General features: G+C 42.5%; 1 protein-coding gene across 2 annotated transcripts; it reads left to right on the top strand.

Annotated features, from left to right (window-relative positions):
- The first annotated feature begins 2,341 nt into the window (after positions 1-2,341).
- LOC146553393 (uncharacterized) lies at positions 2,342-13,433 on the top strand. 2 transcript variants are annotated; one of them, XM_085255299.1, is made up of 6 exons: positions 2,342-2,486; positions 4,622-4,960; positions 6,037-6,162; positions 8,190-8,522; positions 9,909-9,993; positions 11,708-13,427. In XM_085255299.1, exons 1-5 carry the CDS (start codon positions 2,450-2,452, stop codon positions 9,977-9,979), a joined length of 906 nt encoding a protein of 301 aa, XP_085111425.1. In that variant the 5' UTR covers positions 2,342-2,449; the 3' UTR covers positions 9,980-9,993; positions 11,708-13,427. The 2 variants fall into 2 exon arrangements, with proteins under 2 accessions (XP_085111425.1, XP_085111424.1); XM_085255298.1 differs by having other exon boundaries at positions 9,909-13,433.
- The last annotated feature ends 8,742 nt before the right edge of the window (positions 13,434-22,175 follow it).

Below are 22,175 nucleotides of genomic sequence, written 5' to 3'. Positions count from 1 at the left end.
GACATTTCAGTATTCAGTATAAAACTGGAAAGAAAAAGTGTTTATGAAGTGTAGTGGGAATAAAGAATGACTCCTAATAACACGTCTGTGTCATTGTGACCCTGTTTTCTGTGTGATCACGGAACTGAAAGAGGCAACTTTTAACCCACCGTTAAACACTCGACTGAAACTATGAAGGAGAAAATAAGGGACTTTTAATGAACTGACTTCATATCAGTATACGTTTATTCATATTTAAATGTTAAATATAGAATAGAATAGAATAGACCTTTATTGTCATTGTACATGTACAATGAAATTATGGGTGATCCAAGCCAGCTGTGCAGGAATAAATAACAAAGAGGAGAAATACATACGATAAAGATGTATTTCTGTATGTAAGTAAATGTATGGTTAGTGAAGACCCGGAAACTGTGTAAGGAAAGGAATAGCATTCAACACAATCAGAACAGAGTGCTGCACATGCAATAACTAACTGTAACAACTGTGGAGGAAGCCACATGGCAAAAAGAGATAAATGCCCAGCATATGGCAGTAATGTCATAAATGCAAAAAATGGAATCACTTCCAGAAATGCTGCAAGTCATCACAAACAAGGGGATTTAAAAAGAGATCTGTAAACAGTGTTGAGATGCAAGCGCCCAGCAGCGATGAGGAAATGTTCTTTGTGAATGGGGTCAATGTAGACTCTGTGAATCCCTGTTTTCTGTATAGGAATGACATATTCACCACTGTGCATATTAATAGAAAACCAATAGAGCGGCGCTAAATGTAATGACATTCCAGCCGTTCTTTTTGTACAACTGAAACAAGATGGAAAACTCCTGCCATCACAGAAAACCAAACTGGAGGCATATGGAGGTGAGGAAATCAAACAGCTGGCACAGCTGGCACAGTTAAACGCTCGTGTCACTCTGGAGACAAGGAATACCCTCTGCAATTCTTTGTAGTGGATCAAGATGTACAACCTCTACTCTAAAATTCAGATGACATTACACTGCATTGATCAAAGAGATTTAAATAAAGCTCTGAAACGCCTGCATCACCCTATGCGTACCATAGAGGCAGTGGGCGCACAAATGCCTAACTTCACAGTCTTTTCTGTCCTGGATGTGAAATGCTCCTCTTGGCAGATAACGCTTGACTTCAAGTCATCCATGCTCACAACTTTCAACTCTCCATTTTCTGCTTTCTCAGAATGCCATATGGAATCAACTCAGCCAGTGAGGTGTTCCAGAGTGCAGTAGAGCAGATCTTTGCTGGATACCCCTGTGCTGTCATCGTCGACGACATAATCACTGGTGGAAGAGATATGAAAGAGCATTAACAGAATCTCAGAATGGTACTCAACCGTGCGAGGGAAGTCAAACTGGGACTTAACCCCCTAAAGTGCAAATCCTACTCAAAGAAGCCTGTTATGTTGGACGTGTTTTCACAGGCAAAGGCTTAAAGCCTGATCCAGTGAAGACCAAAGCAATTAATGAGATGCCCACACATTAGAAAACGTCATACCTCCAAATCTAAACTGATCATCAGTCACAATCCTAAACAAGCCCATACAGTCAGCTCCAGCCAGACTGCAGCGTATGATGCTGAGACTGCAAAGGTACAACTTCCAGATGGTTTTAAAAAAAAGGCTTGTAGATGGCTGAACAGTCCTCTCAGCTGGCTGGCAGTTCTTACATTAGATGATCTGGGAGAGTTTGCAAGCCAAAACTCCACGTATGAACACTAAGGCGTAGAAGATGGACTGTTTAAAAAAGCTATTGCTATTCGTGGAAACTACATGTAACTTGATGATGACAAAGTGAAATGCTGATTATGTTCTTACCAGTGAAAGAGTTTCAGGTTTGAAGTGAATGATTATTTTCAAGCTATAATGCTATAAACTAGAATCTATTGTTAATGCATTATGCTGAAGATGTCGTTAGTCATACAGTCCTAAGCTAAAGAAAGAACATCTCACCAGTGTTATTGTAAAACGGGGGTTTCCCATATCTGTTCGAAGCAAATAGTGCACTGCGCATGCACCAGTAAAAATGTCTAAGACGGGACTGTGCCGGGTCCCCAGCCATGAGTCAAGCTGTTTGCATGTAATGTCTCTTCAGTTACAGCAAATGCTTACAAAGAATCACGAATCCAGCGTCTTTACTAAAGATCAAACAGTTAGAATAACAATACTAAGAATCGGTCAAATATAATGATGCGGTGAATTCACTGACTTTATAAAAGCCCAGAACATTCTTTAGTGAAATTACTTAATTTAAAAACTGTATTGTATTGTGAAAGCATCAGACTTCCGGTTCAACCGAAAGTAAAGGTGGATTCATTGTGGGAAGGGCGATAAACTAGTGCAAGGTGAAGGAGGTCTGTTCATCTGTTTTCTTCCTCTCGGTCACTTTAATCTGGTTCTTCGGTCAGTCAGATTAAACTGGAGTCCTCCAGGAGGATGAGGATAACCGTGCTGCTTGTCTCCCTCCTGCTCGGTAACATCACCTTTATTCCTCTTTCTGTTTCTGTCAGTTTGATCAGTCAACAGTTGAAATACTCACTTGGCGCACACACGCACCGAGTGTGGCGATTCTTCACGTCCAGTTCACGTTATTTCACCACAGTAACAACTTAAGATTACTCAGATATAACTTGTTAAAATGCCAGTATGAAGTTAAGAACATGAAGTCGTCTGTGTGAGCATCTGTATCAGTTCTTAATCGCTGCTTTCGGCTCCCTCCCGTGTGCGTGTTTTCTTACGTTTTTCATTCTTTCCTCATTACCTCTCTGTCTCTCTGTCATCCCTCTCCCTCACTTACAGTTGGGTAAATATTTAAATTCCACCGCTTTTCACAGAGATATCAACACAGGTATAACTGATAGCTCAGGTGGAAGCAGGACTGCTCTGCGTTCAAATATGGGTTGATTACTTGCGCAGAGTGCAGAAGAACAAAACATGATCTGCGTCGGACACATCCGCATTACACAGTAACTGTGTCATTTGGGTAAATACGCACATGCCAATGTACCGGTATTGTGCAGTGTCATACTGGGTATTTATTAAAGTCGGTAGCCTATTAAAATCCTGCCAGTCCACTGCTTGACTGCGTGCATGCATTTTGTACTGGGTTTCCCCTGCCGCTGTGAAACTGGGGACCCCAGGTCATCAATAAGCATCAATGCTGTTGAAACCTGGCCTACTGAATTGTACTTTGCTTCTCTTATTTGACAGATGATGATGATGTACATGCAGTGACACAAAGCGCTTTACACTACATTCAGTCATTCACCCATTCACACACTGGCAATGGCAAGCTACATTGTAGCCACAGCTGCCCTGGGGCGCACTGACAGAGGCGAGGCTGCCGGACACAGGCGCCACCGGGCCCTCTGACCACCACCAGTAGGCAAACATGGGGTTAGTATCTTGCCCAAGGATATTTGACATGCAGCCAGGATGCAGCCTGGGATCGAACCACCGACCTTCTGATTAGTGGCTGACCTGCTCTGCCACCTGAGCTATATGTCAGTATAAAGCATAGCATTAGTTTATTAATGTTTATTAAATTAATTGTATTTATATTTATAATCAATAACTAACATTTCTGTTCATCTAAAGGTCACAAAAGAAAATGCATGAACATCAGAGAATCGCTGTATATTGACTAATAGTACTTACTGTCATGTCACGCTGCGGCTCTGAGGCAGGAAATTTCCTTATTTTACTCGATTTACACACCTGTGCTCCTCCTGCATGTTTTTACATGTGCTGACAGAGTTTTCATACTGTGTGTATACCTCTGAGGATTTATACTATAGTTATATTGAATAAGTGACATTGTCATGGTCCTCCATCTTTGAGTTATGGACCTAAGAGTTCTGTTTGTTGGTGTCTAATTCCTGCTTGATTCATAGTTAGTATATTGTTATGTTTTTTCAGTTTTGTTTTTAGAAGATATTTTCTAGCTTATTTCTATAGGTTCTGTCTTAGTTTTGTAATCTAGTTTTGCAATTCTGGCTCAGTTCAGCTGTGTCTACTTTTCCACTTGTTTTTTAAACATTAAAATAATTCATTTAAATTCTGTTTATATACCACTAGTTCAGAACAACAGTCATGTCAAGGAGCTTAATATTGTAAAGAACCTACAGTATTAGAATCAAAACCTCAACAGTCAGATGATCCCCTATGACCAGCACTTGGTGACTGTGTGAAGGAAGAAAAACAACAACAAAAAAGGGAGAGAAAAGACAAGGGTAATGACATCCTGTAGTGGTGTATAAATGCACGGGGAATGAAAATAATGGGAAAGGAGGAAAAATGCATCATGGGAAGCCTCCAGCAGCCTGACCTCATAACTAAGGAATGAATCAGTGTCACCTGATCCACCCCTAACTATGACAAAACTCAGATCTGCTTTCAGAAACTGTTTTTTAGCCTCAGGAACTCAGGACAGAAGTTCACCCACTACCGTTTTCATTTTGTAGTTTCTTAAATTTCAGAATAGAAACAGGAAAGCTGGACTTTCTTTTCATGTGTTTGCACAATTGAGCTACAGATAATTCTACACCGGCTCACATTGTTTGTTTAATATGGAACTCAGACTGATTTAACCTCTTTCTGCGTCCTCAGTTTCCCAGTATGCCTCAGGAGTCGAGGTGTATGAGGGGGAGGAGTCTGTCCTTCTGCTCTGCCAGCTTCCCGTTCCAGCTGAAGAGGGTGTAGTTGTGTGGGGACGCGATGACCTGAATCCTTCAATCATCCATGTTCGCACAGAGGAAGGTGATTATCTTACAGAGCAAAATAAACAATACGTCAACAGAACATCCATTCAAAAGGACGCCCTGAAGACTGGAGACCTCAGCCTCACTCTGAGAAAACCTACATTCTCTGACAGTGGACTCTACACCTGCACCGTACGCAAGGTTGGAGAAAAACAGAACCAGACTGAAGTGCAACTAAAGGTCAAAGGTCAGTGCTGTAGATTCCCCTTAGAGAGTGACCAGAGAGAAAAGTGACCATCCAACATTACAAAGATGAAAGGCTTTCAGGAACGGTCAACATAACCAGAGAAGATCAAAGGCTACGTTCACACTGCAGGTCTTACTGCTCAATTCCAATTTTTTGATCAAATCTGATTTTTTTGTCTGGTTGTTTACACTACAAATAAAATGTGACAGCAAACCTGCTCTACTGTGAACCATTCACGGCCCTCAAAGCGTAAAAGAAGACGTCACACACAACGCGCTCTGTTTAGACCCAGACCAAACAGTATTGTTTGACTGATGGCCCTTAATATAAAGACTTGTTTCAGACTTTACGTTTCCCAATTTTGCTTTAAGTAATAAAGTTATTTTGTTATTTACATTTGGCCTAATAATGATCCTTATTGCTGTTTTAGAGAGGAGCGGTGCTTCAAAGGATAGTTGCAGATTTCTGTCAGAATCTGCAGATTAATTAGTACAAATAAAATGTTCACGTTTCTCCAATGTTGTCTTCCCCACAGTTTCACTAACAGCTACACTGGATAGCCAGGAAGCGTTCATGATGTCTTGCCATCTTGTCTTGGCGTCTGTCTTGTGTCAGTGATGTAAAAGGCGGATTTAATGCGACATGACCATTCAAACAGCAGTCGCTTTCTAAAACATCAGATATGTATCAGATTCAGTACCACATACGAAAGTGACCCAGATCGGATTTGAAAATATCGGATTTGTGCCGTTCAAACTGTCATACCATGATCGGATATGGGTCGCATAGGGTCAAAAAAGTCTAATTTTATGCGCTTTCGCCTGCAGTGTGAACGTAGCCAAGGTCAGACTTCTGTTTTAAAAGGATAAACCAACATATAACTGTGATTTCATCAGCAGAAATCATTATAAAAACAATCAAAATAAGATTTAAAAATCTTAAATCCATTTGAAGCAGAGGTCATACTAGAATTCATTTCAATTAGCATGGTTATTATCAGTGAATTCATATTAATTATTAATGAATTCTTCAAAACATTCAGCATCATGTTCAGGTTGTGTTTGTGTTCATTACAGAGCGTCCTCCTCCTCCTCCAATCTGGCCCAAAGTTCTCCCAGCGGTCCTGGTTCCGGTGCTTGTCCTGGCTATTGGCATTAGTGTTTTCATGTGTCTTGTATATCAAAGGATGAAGAAAACAGCAGGTGGGTGTAGTAGTGTGTGAGTGGGTGGGTGGCCCTTTATAGATCACTATAGTAACAAATGCTGAATACCTGGCCTGCTCCTAAAGGAGCGGTACTTACAGTTTCAGTTTTACATTTGATGTCACTGAGCAAAGTTTCTACAGAAGCCCCAACTCGTTAGGATGCCTGGGTCGTTGACCCAGAGGTTTGAATTTATTATATTATTTATCATTTCTAGTCTTTGGTTTCTTTGTCTGTGTTCTGTCTTATGGTTTACGTCTCAGTTCCCTCTGTTGCAGTGCCTGCGTGTGAGTCTGTCTTTAGTTCAGTCTGTGTTGTTTCCTGTTTTATTTTGAAGGTCCATGTCTGATGTTAATGTATCTGGTTTTGCTTCCCCTGTTTCGTTAGGCCTGATTTGCCCCAGCTGTGTTTCCCTCCTGTTACCCATTCCCTGATTGCTCCCTCTGTGTATTTAAGCCCCGTGTTTCAGTTTGTCTGTGTCGTGATCTACTGGTTTCTATGCTGTGTGTTCTGTCTGCTTGTCTGAGTTTATTTGGAGTCTGAGGTTTGGTACCTTTTTTGAGTTCAGCATTAAAGCTGTTTTTGAGTTTACATTGTGCCTCTGAGCGTCTGCACTTTGGGTCCACCATTCCTGCCTGCACACAGCCGTTCCATAACACAACTACTACATGTTCTGACTGGATATAAAAAACAAGATAAAATTTTTTCTATATTCCCCAGAAATCCGTTTGGAAAATTATTATTGATAACTTGACAGAGTAAACCTATAACACACCTGTCTCTGTTGGACAGGTGTGTTATAAAAATGTGTGGTATGAATCTGTATCTATCCTTCTGGCAGCAGAGCTGAATCAGCCTGAGCAGCATTCCTTCTGCCTGTCCAGCAGCGGTGTGTGGTGACACTTATAGGAAGACTGCCAGAAATGATGCTTTCTGCACTTCTTCTTGGCTGCAGAATTGTAAAATATTATTACCTTTATAGTTGTCATGTAATTATTTATTTAATTTTGATTTATTTAAAACCATTTCGAACAATAAAACACCATGAAAACATCCCAATACACATAAAATTGTATAAAAAGGACATCAATTATCAAAAGTAAATGTACTATGGCTTAAACTCTGTACATCATGGAAATAAGTGATTCCTAATAGATGTTTTTTTGAAAGATGGAGCCTGCATCTGTTCAACTTACCAGTTTTATTAAACAGTGTTGCCAAGATGGTAACAGAGAAGTGAAAGAGCCAGGTTGCCTCAAACACTTCTCCTCCATCAGGCTCCCCGCAAAGACCCAAAACATGCGTGTGCAATCAACCAGAAAAAAGCTACTGACCTCTCAGTGCCATTAAATCACATTTCTCTCAACGAAGACCCCCAATGCAGGATTTAAACCTCATGTCAAAAGAACAAAAAGAAAGGTATTGTAACCTTTATTAAAGTCAAATTCAAAGAGCATTGAAATCCAAAAAGCCAAAAGAAGTCCAAAAGAACACGAGGGTAAAAAAAACAATGAACAAAACAAGGATTAGAAACCCGAGGAGGACAATACAGAAACTCTGACAAAAGACAAAGGTATGCTGGAGCTATGTCTACATACAGATACAATGAGGACTAAATAGGGTAGAGTGGAAACTCCTGAGTGGAGTTTGTATATTCTTGTTGTGCTATCTGAGTTCTCTTTGTGGATATTCCTGGCATCTCAAACCTGCCAAATGAAAAATTAAAGGAAACCCATTGTGAGTGAGAGAATATAAAGAAGTAGCCTCATCTCATTTCTAATGTTTTTAAATCAGTGTTGATGTCTTGTGCAGTTTGCTCTTTCTATACCTCTGTGAAACCTCTCAATTGTCTTTTGTCTGAATAGTTGAACACAAAATAACTTGACTTAATGGCAATTATTCCTCAAACTGATTTTTTAAAACATTTTGAACACTGATTTTCGTCTCAACTATACTTCAAATGTTTGTTTTTAATGTGATTTACAGTTTCTGTTTGGCGCAGCTCATGTTCTGCTCTGTTCCCTCAGTCTGCCAGCTCAAAGTTGTTGATGTGACAGAGGGAGCAGAGTCTGTCCTGCTACCCTTCATATCCAAAAAACTGAAGAATCAGGAGACCGCCAAAGTGGAGTGGAAACATATCCAAGAAGACGAAATGAAGGTCGTGTATGAGAAGGATCGGAAAAGTCAAGACGTACCTGACACAGGCCCCATAGAGATGAAGAAAAATCCATGGATTACAGGAAACGCCAGCCTAACTTTGTCAGATCCTCGCTCTGAAGATGGAGGTGTTTACATATGCACCATGTATGACACGCATGGAAAGGCCCTGAAACAGAAAGTAGTGGCACTCTGGGTCAAAGGTCAGTATTAGAGGATGTGAGCTTGAAAGATCCTGATGATGTCTTAGGGTACGTGCACACTGCAGGTCTTAATGCTCAATTCCGATTTTTTGATCAAATCTGATTTTTTTTTGTCAGGTTGTTCACACTACAAATAAAATGTGACAGCAAACACGCTGCTGTGTGAACCCTCAAAGCGGCCCTTTGAGGACGTCACACACAACGCGCTCTGTTTAGATCCAGACCAAACAGTATTGTTTGACTGATGGCCGATAAAATAAAAGACTTGTTTCGGACTTTACGTTTCCCAATTTTGCTTTAAGTTTTTTTGTTATTCACATTTGGCCTAATAATGATCCTTATTGCTGTTTTATAGCGGAGCGGTGCTTCAAAGGAAAGTTGCAGATTTCTGTCAGAATCTGCAGATTATACAGTACAAATAAAATGTTCACGTTTCTCCAAAGTCTTCCCAACAGTTTACTAACATCTACACTGGATGGCCAGGAAGCGTTCGCGATGTCTTTTCAGGCGCTTCTCCGGCGCTGATAATTGGCGTCTGTCTTGTGTCAGTGACGTAAAAGACGGATTTAATGCGACATGACCATTCAAACAGCAGTCGCTTTCTGAAACATCAGATATGTATCGGATTCAGTACCACATATGAAAGTGACCCAGATTGGATTTGAAAATATCGGATTTGTGCTGTTCACACTGTCATACCATGATCGGATATGGGTCGCATAGGGTCAAAACAGTCGGATTTGATGCGCTTTCGCCTGCAGTGTGAACGTAGCCTTAGTGTGTTAACTTGCTTTGTTTCAATGAAACATCTGCAGTCACATTTTAGGATATTATTACATTGTCTGTGAAGGTCTCGCTTCACATAAAAAAAAAACTCTGAAGAACTGATGAGTTATACAGGACATGAACAGCAGTGTGAGAGACAGGATGCAGGCTTTTGCAATTAATCTTAGAACCTATGTAGTAAACTACAAAAGTGCAAAGTGACAGCAGTTGTGAGCTGTGTTTATGCAACAGGCAGTTACATTTGTAGGGAAGAGCACATCAGGTTACAGAATGGGTTACCTCATAGCATTTCAGAATGGTTTGCAGTTGCAATTGTGCAGATTTCCCACTGAAGCATTAATCTCCAGTAACAGTCATGAAGTGGGAAGAGTTTTTTTTTTGTAGATGAAATCATAGAGAATAAAACTACAGTCCTAAGTAATAACTATATTTAGTACAAAGTAATTGTTTTCAGCAAAGATGTTTTCAGGAAACAGGAAAAACAGCTCTGAATGTGAGTGTTTATTATCCTCTGTCCTTCATACTAACTACACACAGTCACGTGATCTTGGTCTTGGTCAGGACTCTGATCTGACCTGATGCTGTGTTTCTCCTTTACAGAGGGCTGGCTGAAAACCATCAGAAGCTTCTTCCCGTGTGCCAGACAGAACAGACAGAATTATGTCATCTGAATGAAAAGGCAAAGGTGAATCTGTTCACTGTTCAGTCAATGTGATTCATCTCTTGATGAAGCTTTTCCAAATGAAACTCACAGTAATAAGGTCATTACCAAATGAAAAGTCACATTGACAAATATGTAAAACTACTGTGAGTTTGTGAGCTCTCAAATGTCTGTTTCAGTCAGTTTGAACACTTGGCACATGCACTGAGCACAACCTGAACTAATATTCAGATCGTCTGTGCACACTTTAAACTAAAGTTCTGCATAGAGAGGTGAGAGCAGTAAAGTGTTTTTTAGTACATTTTTAAATAAAATTTAAGATTTATTTCATTTATTTGGGAATAAAATAGAAAAATTCTAAAAATGTTAGCTATCTAACATTTACAAAGGTAAACAGTTACTTTGATGACAGATGTCTGTACTAATTGATACTGTAGTATTTAACTATTTTAACTTTGATTTCAATTTACTGAAGGTTACCTGTGGGGTTCAACGGTTCAGTGCTGGACCCCAAACAGTTTATACTGGACATGCATGAATCGTATCTAAATTACTACAACTTTATTTGCTGTAATGTATCATCAGTTATAGTCATTTATTTTTCTCTGGGAAAAGTTTAGAACAGTGCCTGAATGCAGTGGAAAAAAATGTTGCGACACATACATCATCACTAAATTACAGCAAAATAAAATGTATAATAATTAGTAACTAGTCAAAAGTAGCTGTTATAAATTATTAAGAGTGTGTACCACTATGTAAGTTTTAAAAACATGGTGCTAAAAAATATGAAAGTGAATCAAAACTTTCATTGTTTATAAAAAAAAAGAATATTTTTGTGTGTGTTTATTTCTGTATGTTTATTGTTATTTATTCTTTCAAAATTATTTTACTTTTTTTTTACTATGTTTCCTTTGGTCTTAGTTTCGTTTATTTAGAATATACTGCATGTGAAAAGTGTAGTTGGAACATGCTATAGCTTCAGCTTTCAGCTTTAAGACTAAAATCTCCAGTTCAGTTCATTTTTTGTCATTTATTTATTGTTATAGCATCTCTTGGTTGTTTTTTGTTATTTTTTGACTTTGGTTTTGTTTTCTTAGAAAAAAGATGTATGTTAGGGTTAGTTAGGGTACTCTGCGTATAACAGATGTTTGAAGCTGTTCTGGAGTTTCAGAGCTGTTGTAGATCATACATAAAATATGCTTGTGTGTGTTCAGACTGTTTGTCAATGGGGAGACTCTCAGGGAAACATGCAAATTGGACTCTGCTTTCTACAGAGAGTCCAGTTTGTATGTCCAATTTGTGCAACTCCTGAAACTCAGGACTGTTGCACTGTGCTGTTGTGGATCTAGAGAAAATCAGAATCAGAATCAGAATACTTTATTGATCCCTGGGGGAAATTATTTTTTGTTACAGTGCTCCATTTTAAACCAACATTAAGACAAGACAGACAATACGCTAACTAAGAATAGTACAATATATACATATATATACATACATACATACATAAGTCACTTATAAATAAATAGTTGGAAAAGAAACATGTGTAGCTGTAGCAGCAAACAGTGTGTTAAGTGGATGCGTTGTACAGGGAGATGGCCACAGGCAGGAATGATTTCCTGTGTCGTTCAGTGGTGCTTTTCGGTAATCTCAGTCTCTCACTGAACGAGCTCCTGTGACTGACCAACATGTCATGGAGTGGGTGGGAGGTGTTATCCAACATTGTCTTTATCTTGGACAGCATCCGCCTCTCCGACACCACCTTGAGGGAGTCCAGCTCCATCCCCACAACATTGCTGGCCTTACGGATCAGTTTATTAAGTCTGTTGGCATCTACGACCCTCAGCCTGCTCCCCCAGCATGCAACAGCATAGAGGATCGCACTGGCCACCACAGACTCATAGAAAAACATGTGCTAACTGAGGAACTAATGAATGAGGAAGTAAGGAGTGGCAGAAAAGTATGTGCCTGTCTGAGCCTGCAAAACACTGAATTTGAAACCAGGGTTGTACCTTTATCTGTTGTCAGGAACAATGCAGTCAAAGTTGTCCCTGTTGATTCTGATTATTTGTGCCATAACAGTGGTATAAACAGGAAATTATTGAAACCAACTCTGTGAATTCAATGAGAGGAACTGTTACAGAAAAAAACAATAACAATGTAATGTTGACTCTATCTCACCTTTCTTTAATCCTAAATCTGCTCATCCTCACTTACTAGCTAGCTTTTTACGTTAACATCAGCTGTGGCATGATACTTAAACTGAAACAGTAACGTGTATCCCAGACATTGACAGATCCCATGTTGTGCACAGTGTATTCCATTTTTAAGGGAATATCTTTTGAGGACAACCAAACTGTATTACCAGAGTCATAGGTACAGGCCATGATCGTAAGGTGATGTTTGCTTTGGTCTGCAGTCCTGAGTAGAGCTATTCAAGTATCAACACTACTGGTCTATGGTAGTGTTGAAGATGATGCTGCACTTGGGAATCCCATTTACTAGTTACACTCTGATTAGTTTAGACAGTGATTGAAAAAAGGCACAAGAATATGGAATTTTACAAAAAAACTGTGAAAACCGCACTCCTGTCCCTGCATCAGATGCATCTAGTTCTTCATTAAATTCACATGGGCTCTTGTTGACCTTTAAGTAAAAATATGTAACACAACACTGCAAAAGTGCTTGTGGTAATGGCGTCGGGACCAGGACCTTGATTTTTCATGCAACGTGCATGGTGTGTATTGTGCTCTTATTGGTTTTCAGCTAATAGCTCCTTGAGAATAACATTTTAGGTGCAAAAAATATTTTATGTCAGTCCAGTTGTATTGTTAGTTTTTGTAATATAGATTCAGAAATGGGAACAAATTGTGTACTTTTGCAACATGCTGCCATTGTAGTAAAGTGCCTAAAGATACAGATTTGCTAAGTTGATTCATAGGTCAGTGTTAAGTGGCTTAACAAACAAACAAACAAACGAAAAACATAATTCTGAAAGCGGTCAGGTACAATAACTGGATTGAAAGTGCAGGAAAATGCCAATATAAGGCCATGCATTCATTTCCAAGGCAATGAAAGAGCTTCACAGAGCCTAGAGAAGTATTGCTCCAAACTACTTTATAAAACTATACGACAGTCTTTCTCCTGGGTAGCAAAATATGAAGAAATAAGTGTGATTTAAGACTCTAGCACAATGTTTATTTACAACAATCTCTATATACTCTTTTAATACAGAATATCCTCAACTGTACAAGTTATCTTTTGTACGAAATGTTCTGATTGTACTCTGTGACCATAGTGGGTAGATCATTTCTGTTTGTACTTCTTCTTGGTCAAAAGCCTTTCTGACTCTGTATTACTCTGTATTGATTGACCCCTTTGCAAAGGAAAATAAAACCTCACAAAGACAACTTGTTTGTGCGCATTTCAATTTATTTTAGATTTCCTGAACAAGGTTAAGATTTTCCTTCACCTTTAATACCTATTACTACATAACTAATATAACTATTACCTCAACTCAGGACTGCCAATTGAATATGAGTTCCTATTGATATGAATTCCCATTGTTTAAACATCAGCACAAAAACCTAAGCCTTGACCTGAGTCTTTTTCCAAAATTCAGCAACAGTGCCACACGTCGCTGTCGCCGAGTGAGCACACGTGAGCCGTTATGCATTTATACAGCAGTATTTCACATACCATTGACAGACAGAAGAAGTAGTAGTTCCTACCAACTTTTTAGACACTCCCAACTTTTTAAAACATCAACATTTTAATATGAGAATCAATTCTAGAACATAAATATCTGGTATAGGAGGAAGTGATATTTCAGTATTAATCCGCACACCACTGCCAATCAGAGAGATGGGATAGCTAATCTGTTAGCAAGTGTAGGAGCTAATCCGGTAGTTAATCTAAAAGCCAGTTCATTTGCCAATTCAAAAAAAAAAGATTTTAGAAAATCTGTTATTTAATTGGTAATTTGAAAATGTTGTTGTATGAAATTAGGTTTTTATTCAGGGTAGTTAATTTACTATTTAGCAATAATAGGTACAGATATTTCATTTTGAAATACTTATTTGTTTGTTGTTTATAGTTTTAATTAAATTATTGTACAACACATTTATTTAGTAATGTTTAAATAAATAACATAATTAAAACATAAATTCTTAAATGAATTCAAAAGTCATTATTGAGATACAAAGTTTTTATTTTGATGCATGCGGTAGGTATTAGTGGTGCAACGGATCACGGTTGGTCCGAAATCCGAACCGATCCCACTCCACGGTTCGATCCAAAGATTCGAAAAAGAAAAAAAAAGTATGTGTATGGTGCACGTGGTCAGTCTGTCAAGCAATAGTTATGGTCAGCACTAGCGGTCCAAGTGGTGGAGCAGAGGAGTTTGCGGCATTTAAGCAGTCTTTTGCTGCCCAATCCGACCGGGCTAAAGCTATTACAAAAGCTATTGGGGTGTTTAGCTGCAGGCCGTATTCCGTTGTGCAAAACAAGGGGTTTAAACTGTGATGAACGTGCTTGAGCCACGCTATGATATCTCGTTGCGCGTCCACTTCAGTGTGACAAGATCATTGTGAGTCTTGATGGGCCAGATGGATGGGCCCGTGGCTGGATTGGTAAAAGGCAGAGAGCTCCAGTCCGACTCAGACGCCAGCAAGGTGGAGGTGGAGTACTGGTTTGGGCTGGTATCATCAAAGATGAGCTTGTGGGGCCTTTTCAGGTTGAGGATGGAGTCAAGCTCAACTCCCAGTCCTACTGCCAGTTTCTGGAAGACACCTTCTTCAAGCAGTGGTACAGGAAGAAGTCTGCATCCTTCAAGAAAAACATGATTTTCATGCAGGACAATGCTCCATCACACGCGTCCAAGTACTCCACAGCGTGGCTGGCAAGAAGGGGTATAAAAGAAGAAAAACTAATGACATGGCCACCTTGTTCACCTGATCTGAACCCCATTGAGAACCTGTGGTCCATCATCAAATGTGAGATTTACAAGGAGGGAAAACAGTACACCTCTCTGAACAGTGTCTGGGAGGCTGTGGTTGCTGCTGCACGCAATGTTGATGGTGAACAGATCAAAACACTGACAGAATCCATGGATGGCAGGCTTTTGAGTGTCCTTGCAAAGAAAGGTGGCTATATTGGTCGCTGATTTGTTTTTGTTTTGTTTTTGAATGTCAGAAATGTATATTTGTGAATGTGGAGATGTTATATTGGTTTCACTGGTAAAAATAAATAATTGAAATGGGTATATATTTGTTTTTTGTTAAGTTGCCTAATAATTCTGCACAGTAATAGTCACCTGCACACACAGATATCCCCCTAAAATAGCTAAAACTAAAAACAAACTAAAAACTACTTCCAAAAACATTCAGCTTTGATATTAATGAGTTTTTTGGGTTCATTGAGAACATGGTTGTTGTTCAATAACAAAACTATTCCTCAAAAATATAACTTGCCTAATAATTCTGCACTCCCTGTAGGTATGCACAGGTACAAGGATTAGAATGAAAAAGGTGTCCAAACAAAAACTTTAAAAGACCTATTGTCCAAGGCCAGTTTATGAAATTACAAGAAAAGAGCCTGGGGATCAAACCAGCGACCTTCCTGTTATAGATACGCTTCCCAACCCCCTGAGCCACGGTCGCATGAATACATAATGGGCTTGGATTTACATCATTATGAATGAAATGTGCTCTATTTGGAAGCAGCCGGCCCCCTTCCCTTTCGACGGGTTGTGTGTGAGACTTTAAATCATCAAACTGTAAATTATAAATTTTTTTCAATTGTTATTGATCCCTTTACTCCTGGTCCTAAAGTGTATATTTATTTATATTTATTTTCTTACTCTTCTTATATTTATTGTTTGTGTACTTGCACTGCTGTAACTGGAGCCTCGTCGTCTCGTCTCTCTATATACTGCACTGTATGTAGCGGAGATGACAATAAAGTTTACTTTGACTTCAGCAGCAAGCAGGCGCACCAAGGGCTCTCGCGCTCACTTTTCGCGTATAGAATTAAAAAAAAAACCCATCGGTGCAAATTATAAGTCTGTATCATGATGTCTGGTGACGTTTTATTTTTATTTTGTTTTATTTTGCGAGCTGGTTATTAGATGCTGCTCCAGCCAGCTAGAGAATCCCCCGCCGCCCCGCCCTCTCCTCCCTGTGCCGCAAGCAGCAGACGCACCTCGCAAACGGAAGGCACCCTTACTCCCAGCAAATGGGCGATAGAAAACCGATCGGTGCCTGTGCCATTGCCAATATGGGCTGGCTGATGTCGGGGCAGCATGAGTACCAGCAATTTTTTTAATTTATTTTTTTGCTGATGCCCCACCACGATGCCGCCCCGGTTTTTGACCGCCCGTGTCGGCCGTATCAAAAACCGCTACTGCGCGGAGGATTTGGTGCTTCGCTGAGTGATTAATTTTAACCAAGGTCAATTATAAACACAGAGAGATAAACTATTATGAAGCTAAACTCAAGCTTATCCAGTTCGCATAAAAGAGGCCATATTAACAGCCTACACCAAAATCAAAAATACTGAATATTAAATTAAAATGCATGTGAAATATAGTGAAATATATATAGACAGCTTTATTTTCTAAAAGAAATGAGAAAGAAAAGAAGAAAGGAGAGAGAAAAGAAAGAAAAGACAAGAAAAGAAAAGAAAAAGAAAAAAGAAAAAACGCTACTGCTGCACAGTATCCACTACAAAATCATTAGTGGATCCTTTTTAAAGAAAATTTTCATTATTCTTTACGTTCATGTGAAAGCCAAATTACATTACAAAATTCTTTAGAAATCGCTAATATATACAAAAACGAAAGGAATGAAACTGCTGCAGAACTGATGTTTTTTAGACAAGTCAGGCATTACATGGAAATGTAGCAAAAAACTGATTACACTGGCAGAAATGAACAGCAGAAAACTGATCCCATTGAAGAACTTTGTAAATAAATGCAAAAACATAGTGATATCACTGGTTTCCTGTTGAGCATTAACAACTTTTTCACAGGGGATACTGTCATTTTCAGTGCATGTGCTGTCGATGTCTTGGTTATTTCTGAGTGGAATCAGTCCTGTCACTGTAATATGAATCAAAACTACTGCAGATAAGCTATAATATCTGAATGAATGAACAAAAATAGATACATTCATTTTTGTTGATGATAATTTAGGAACTAATAATATATCCAACAACACAATGGTTGTGTGATGGCAATGAAAACTGCTGCAGAATCAGTATGGAAGTGGCTATTATTATGGAACTTATTTTCTCCCTCACTGCTTTCTCCTTGCAAAGAGCGGTGTTTCCAATTCTGTGGAATGTCGGAATTTATTTTTTATCTTTAAGGTTCATGTATCCCATTATTTTATGTTGCTTCGTGATTTGTGGCACAGATTTGTGTTTTGTCCTTTATTGCATACCAATTTGCATTTTAGTATAATTTTGGATTTAGACTGCTACACTCAGATACTAACAGGCATAGACACAGAGAAGCCTTCTTTGTTGAGGAATGTGTGAGGGGAATGGTCTGCCTGGATTGGTGATGGCACCAGAAGGTACAAATCTTTAAGGCTGACTCTCCTACACCAAAAGACGGCCATAAATTCTGGTGTTAGGAAATGGTCTTCCAGTCCTTCCCTCTTCTTTAACTCTACAGCCCTAAGCAAAAGGCAAGAGGTGGTTGCCATGGTAATGCAAGTGTTACCTGTAAAAGGGCCATCTCTATATACACAGAGATGTCCAGAGAGGTCCAGAAAAAGAAACGTGAGCCGATATTCTGTTTCTGTGGCCTAATAAAAGTGTTTGCTGCCTGGGTGTGGTGCTCATTGTTCGTTTGGGTCTCCTGAGTGAGCTTAGAGACACGGCTACCGTTTTTAACTTGAATCTTGAACTGATTAATAAATTTAAGAAAATACACTTTGAGCATATTTGTGTCACGGCTGCCGAGGCGAGCCGTGTGGAGTTGGAAGAAGGACCCAAGATGCAGGCAGTGGATGAGATACCGGTGGTTTTATTTACAGAGGTGTAGTGGCAAACAAACAGTGGGGCATAACAAATAACTAAAGACACCTAAACTGGGAGAACTAAAAATAACAGACCTGGGAGCATATGACAACGGGATGAGAAGCAGAGAGACGCAGACGATGAACAGGACACCGTGGAACACAGGGTAACAGACTGACACGGCGTTACACAGACGAACCGGCAACAGGCAGGAGAACACACAGGGCTTAAATACACACACCAGTAATCAGGGGATGAGAGACAGGAGGGCAACACAGCTGGGAGGAATCTGGACTGACGGGACAGGGGAAACGTAAACTGATCACACTCACATACGACACGGACCTTCACAATAAAACAGGAAACTCAGATACATGGAACCAGACAAGACATTGAACTAAACAGACAGATTCACAAACAGATGGGGAGACACCATAGACAGACAGGTACAGACGCAGACTCAGAGGCAGATCGAAAATAACACAGAACTTAAACATCATCATCTAGAAAATGATAACAAACTAAAAGCACTGGGTCACCGACCCAGGACCATGACAGTACCCCCCCCCCCCCTCAAGGGCTGGCACCAGACAGCCCAGCAGAAACGAAAAAACGGACCAAAACAAAACAGAAAACAACCCGACCAGGGCGGGCGGAGGGGGCCAGGACGGAGGGACAGAGTCCAAAAAGGCCCAGATGGTCAAGTTCAGGAGGCCGACCGTGCGAATGGCAACGGGGCAGGTCCGGATGCCGGCCACGCAGTAGGCAGTGGCGTGGAAACAGTTCTGGGGGCCGACCGTGCGGACGGCAACGGCGGCGTGGAAACAAGTCCGGAGGCCGGCCACGCGGAAGGCAGTGGCGGCGTTCAGGAGGGCGTCCACGGTGGCGGAGATGCCCAACAAGCGGCCTGGCAGATGACCGACGATGTGGAGGTGGTAGTAGGGGACCTGAAGGCTGCGTGGCCCCTGCAGCCCCAGGCGAGGCTGATGAGGATGCGGAGGCCGGACCAGACGAGGCTGATGAGGATGCGGAGGCCAGACCAGGCGAGGCTGATGAGGATGCGGAGGCCAGACCAGGCGAGGCTGATGAGGATGCGGAGGCCAGACCAGGCGAGGCTGATGAGGATGCGGAGGCCAGACCAGGCGAGGCTGATGAAGATGCTGAAGCTGGACCAGGCAAAGCAGCTGAAGCTGAAGAGGAGGCCACTGCAGGTGATGCGGAGGCTGGACCAGGTGGCGAGGATGAAGACGCGGAGGCTGGACCAGGTGGCGAGGATGAAGACGCGGAGGCTGGACCAGGTGGCGAGGATGAAGACGCGGAGGCTGGACCAGGTGGCGAGGATGAAGACGCGGAGGCTGGACCAGGTGGCGAGGATGAAGACGCGGAGGCTGGACCAGGTGGCGAGGATGAAGACGCGGAGGCTGGACCAGGTGGCGAGGATGAAGACGCGGAGGCTGGACCAGGTGAAGCGGATGAAGCCGAAGCATGCGCTGGACCAGGCGACGCTGAGGATGCTGAATCCGGACCAGGCGACGGCGTGGAGGATGCAGCAGAGGCCGGGCCAGGCGACGGCGTGGAGGATGCAGACGGAGGCGCTGCAGCAGGTGGCGGCATGGATGAAACTGCTGCTGCAAGCGTGGATGAGGCTGCTGGTGGAGCAGCTGGTGGCTGGACGGGCTCCTCGGGCCCCCCAGCTGACGAGAAAGGAGGCTGGATGGGCTCCTCGGGCCCCCCAGCTGACGAGGAAGGAGGCTGGACGGGCTCCTCGGGCCCCCCAGCTGATGACGCAAAAGGCTGGACGGGCTCCTCGGGCCCTCCAGTGAGAACAGTCTCAGGACCAGTGGGCACAGGGGCCCCTGGAACACACAGGACAGAACCAGCAGGCACACGGGCCCCTGGAACACACAGGACAGGACCAGCAGGCACACGGGCCTCTGGCAGGGACAGGACAGGACCAGCAGGCACACGGGCCTCTGGCAAACACATAGCAGGCTGCAGCTGCATAGAGCATCGACGCTGCTCAGGCAGCGACAGCCAGGTGCGGCCCTCAGCTAGCTTCTTAACCTCCAGGGCTCCGGAGTCTGCTGGGGGCTGAAACCCAGCCTCCGGGGAGGCCCTGGAGTGCACCTCAGTTTCAGAACTGGCCAGCCTTTGAGGAGTGTTGACATTATTATTAGGTGTGTCCCTCTGCTTGGAATGGACGGGCGAGGAATGGTGTTTTTCGGGTGGAATTGACTTGTATTGTTTTACAGGTGGAGCAATTGATACAGGATGCCGGGCTAGCGGCTGCTGAACAGGAGGCTGGACTAAGGGTGACTGACATAATGGTTGTGATGACAACGGTGGTGGAGGTGGCGACTGAGCTTCTGGCCGGGCGGCTAACTGAGCTTCTGGCCGGGCGGCTAACTGAGCTTCTGGCCGGGCGGCTAACTGAGCTTCTGGCCGGGCGGCTAACTGAGCTTCTGGCCGGGCGGCTAACTGAGCTTCTGGCCGGGCGGCTAACTGAGCTTCTGGCCGGGCGGCTAACTGAGCTTCTGGCCGATAGTCTTTCTTATTTCCAGATTTCGGTTTGAAAGTCCGGGTTGGCATAACACAGGACTCGGAAGAGGCAGAATGAAAGCAGTCCTCTAGATCCTCAGAGCGAGTGTTAACGGACCTTGGAGTATCAGACAAAGAATTAACCGTTTCCGGATTACTCTTTTCAAATTTGAATAACCCTGAGTTGACTGGTATTGAATTACTAGATTCAGGAATAACTGACAGAGTGTTCATGAATGCACGCTCAGATGGAGCAGAAAAAACACTGCGCTCCTGACTCACGGAATCCGCCGGTAACTGACGGCCATGCGGACGTCGCTTCTGCCTGGGAGAAGGGGCGAGTGCGGCCGGGGAAGCGGACGGTGATATGAGGCAGCTCTGAAGTGGCTGCCCCTGCTGTGAGGTGGATGGGCTGGGTGGAATGAGGATGATTCCCAGTGCTTTGTAAAAAGCCTGGGCTGGTGTGAGCTGGCCACTGGGGGGCCGCATGTACATGAAACCGTCACTCTCACTGACCCCGAGAGCTGGTTTGGCAAGCGAAGGATGACGGCGGCGTGACCGCCGTTTTGCCCGGAAGGAGGGGGAAGCCGACTGATCGGGCGGCATTGTGTCCAGCTGAGAGTCCTCTGGTGGACTGGGGAGAGAATCTTCCGGTAAGCCAGGCAGGTCAGCTGTCGCAGTTGGAGGGTGAAGATGAAGCGTGTTGAGGATGAAGTCCTGTAGGAGTGGGTGAAGTGAATCCAGCAGCCAGGGGTGATTGGAAACTAGCCGCTGTATTCGGGCCTCCAGAGCATGACGAAATTCCTCCCCCTCATGCTCTAGCCACAGATTAGTCCATCTGGAAACTGAATCGGTTAATTCCTCCCGAAGCTCCTTGGAAGGTGCGAATGCCGCTGGGTCCATATTTGGCCGGTTCGTACTGTCACGGCTGCCGAGGCGAGCCGTGTGGAGTTGGAAGAAGGACCCAAGATGCAGGCAGTGGATGAGATACCGGTGGTTTTATTTACAGAGGTGTAGTGGCAAACAAACAGTGGGGCATAACAAATAACTAAAGACACCTAAACTGGGAGAACTAAAAATAACAGACCTGGGAGCATATGACAACGGGATGAGAAGCAGAGAGACGCAGACGATGAACAGGACACCGTGGAACACAGGGTAACAGACTGACACGGCGTTACACAGACGAACCGGCAACAGGCAGGAGAACACACAGGGCTTAAATACACACACCAGTAATCAGGGGATGAGAGACAGGAGGGCAACACAGCTGGGAGGAATCTGGGCTGACGGGACAGGGGAAACGTAAACTGATCACACTCACATACGACACGGACCTTCACAATAAAACAGGAAAATCAGATACATGGAACCAGACAAGACATTGAACTAAACAGACAGATTCACAAACAGATGGGGAGACACCATAGACAGACAGGTACAGACGCAGACTCAGAGGCAGATCGAAAATAACACAGAACTTAAACATCATCATCTAGAAAATGATAACAAACTAAAAGCGCTGGGTCACCGACCCAGGACCATGACAATTTGTCTTCTCTCTGATGAAAAAGCCCAACAGGAAATGAGGCAGCTTGACCTGCAACAAGTAACCCATAGCAATGGTTTTCATCACCCACAGAGAG

Source organism: Mchenga conophoros, linkage group LG18 (assembly GCF_057382185.1).
Source record: "Mchenga conophoros isolate Kocher_MC1m ecotype Shallow Benthic linkage group LG18, M_conophoros_male_GT1.1, whole genome shotgun sequence".
Lineage (NCBI taxonomy): Eukaryota > Metazoa > Chordata > Actinopteri > Cichliformes > Cichlidae > Mchenga > Mchenga conophoros.
Note: the sequence above shows the minus strand (reverse complement) of the source record. Positions and strands in the feature narration are given on the sequence as shown.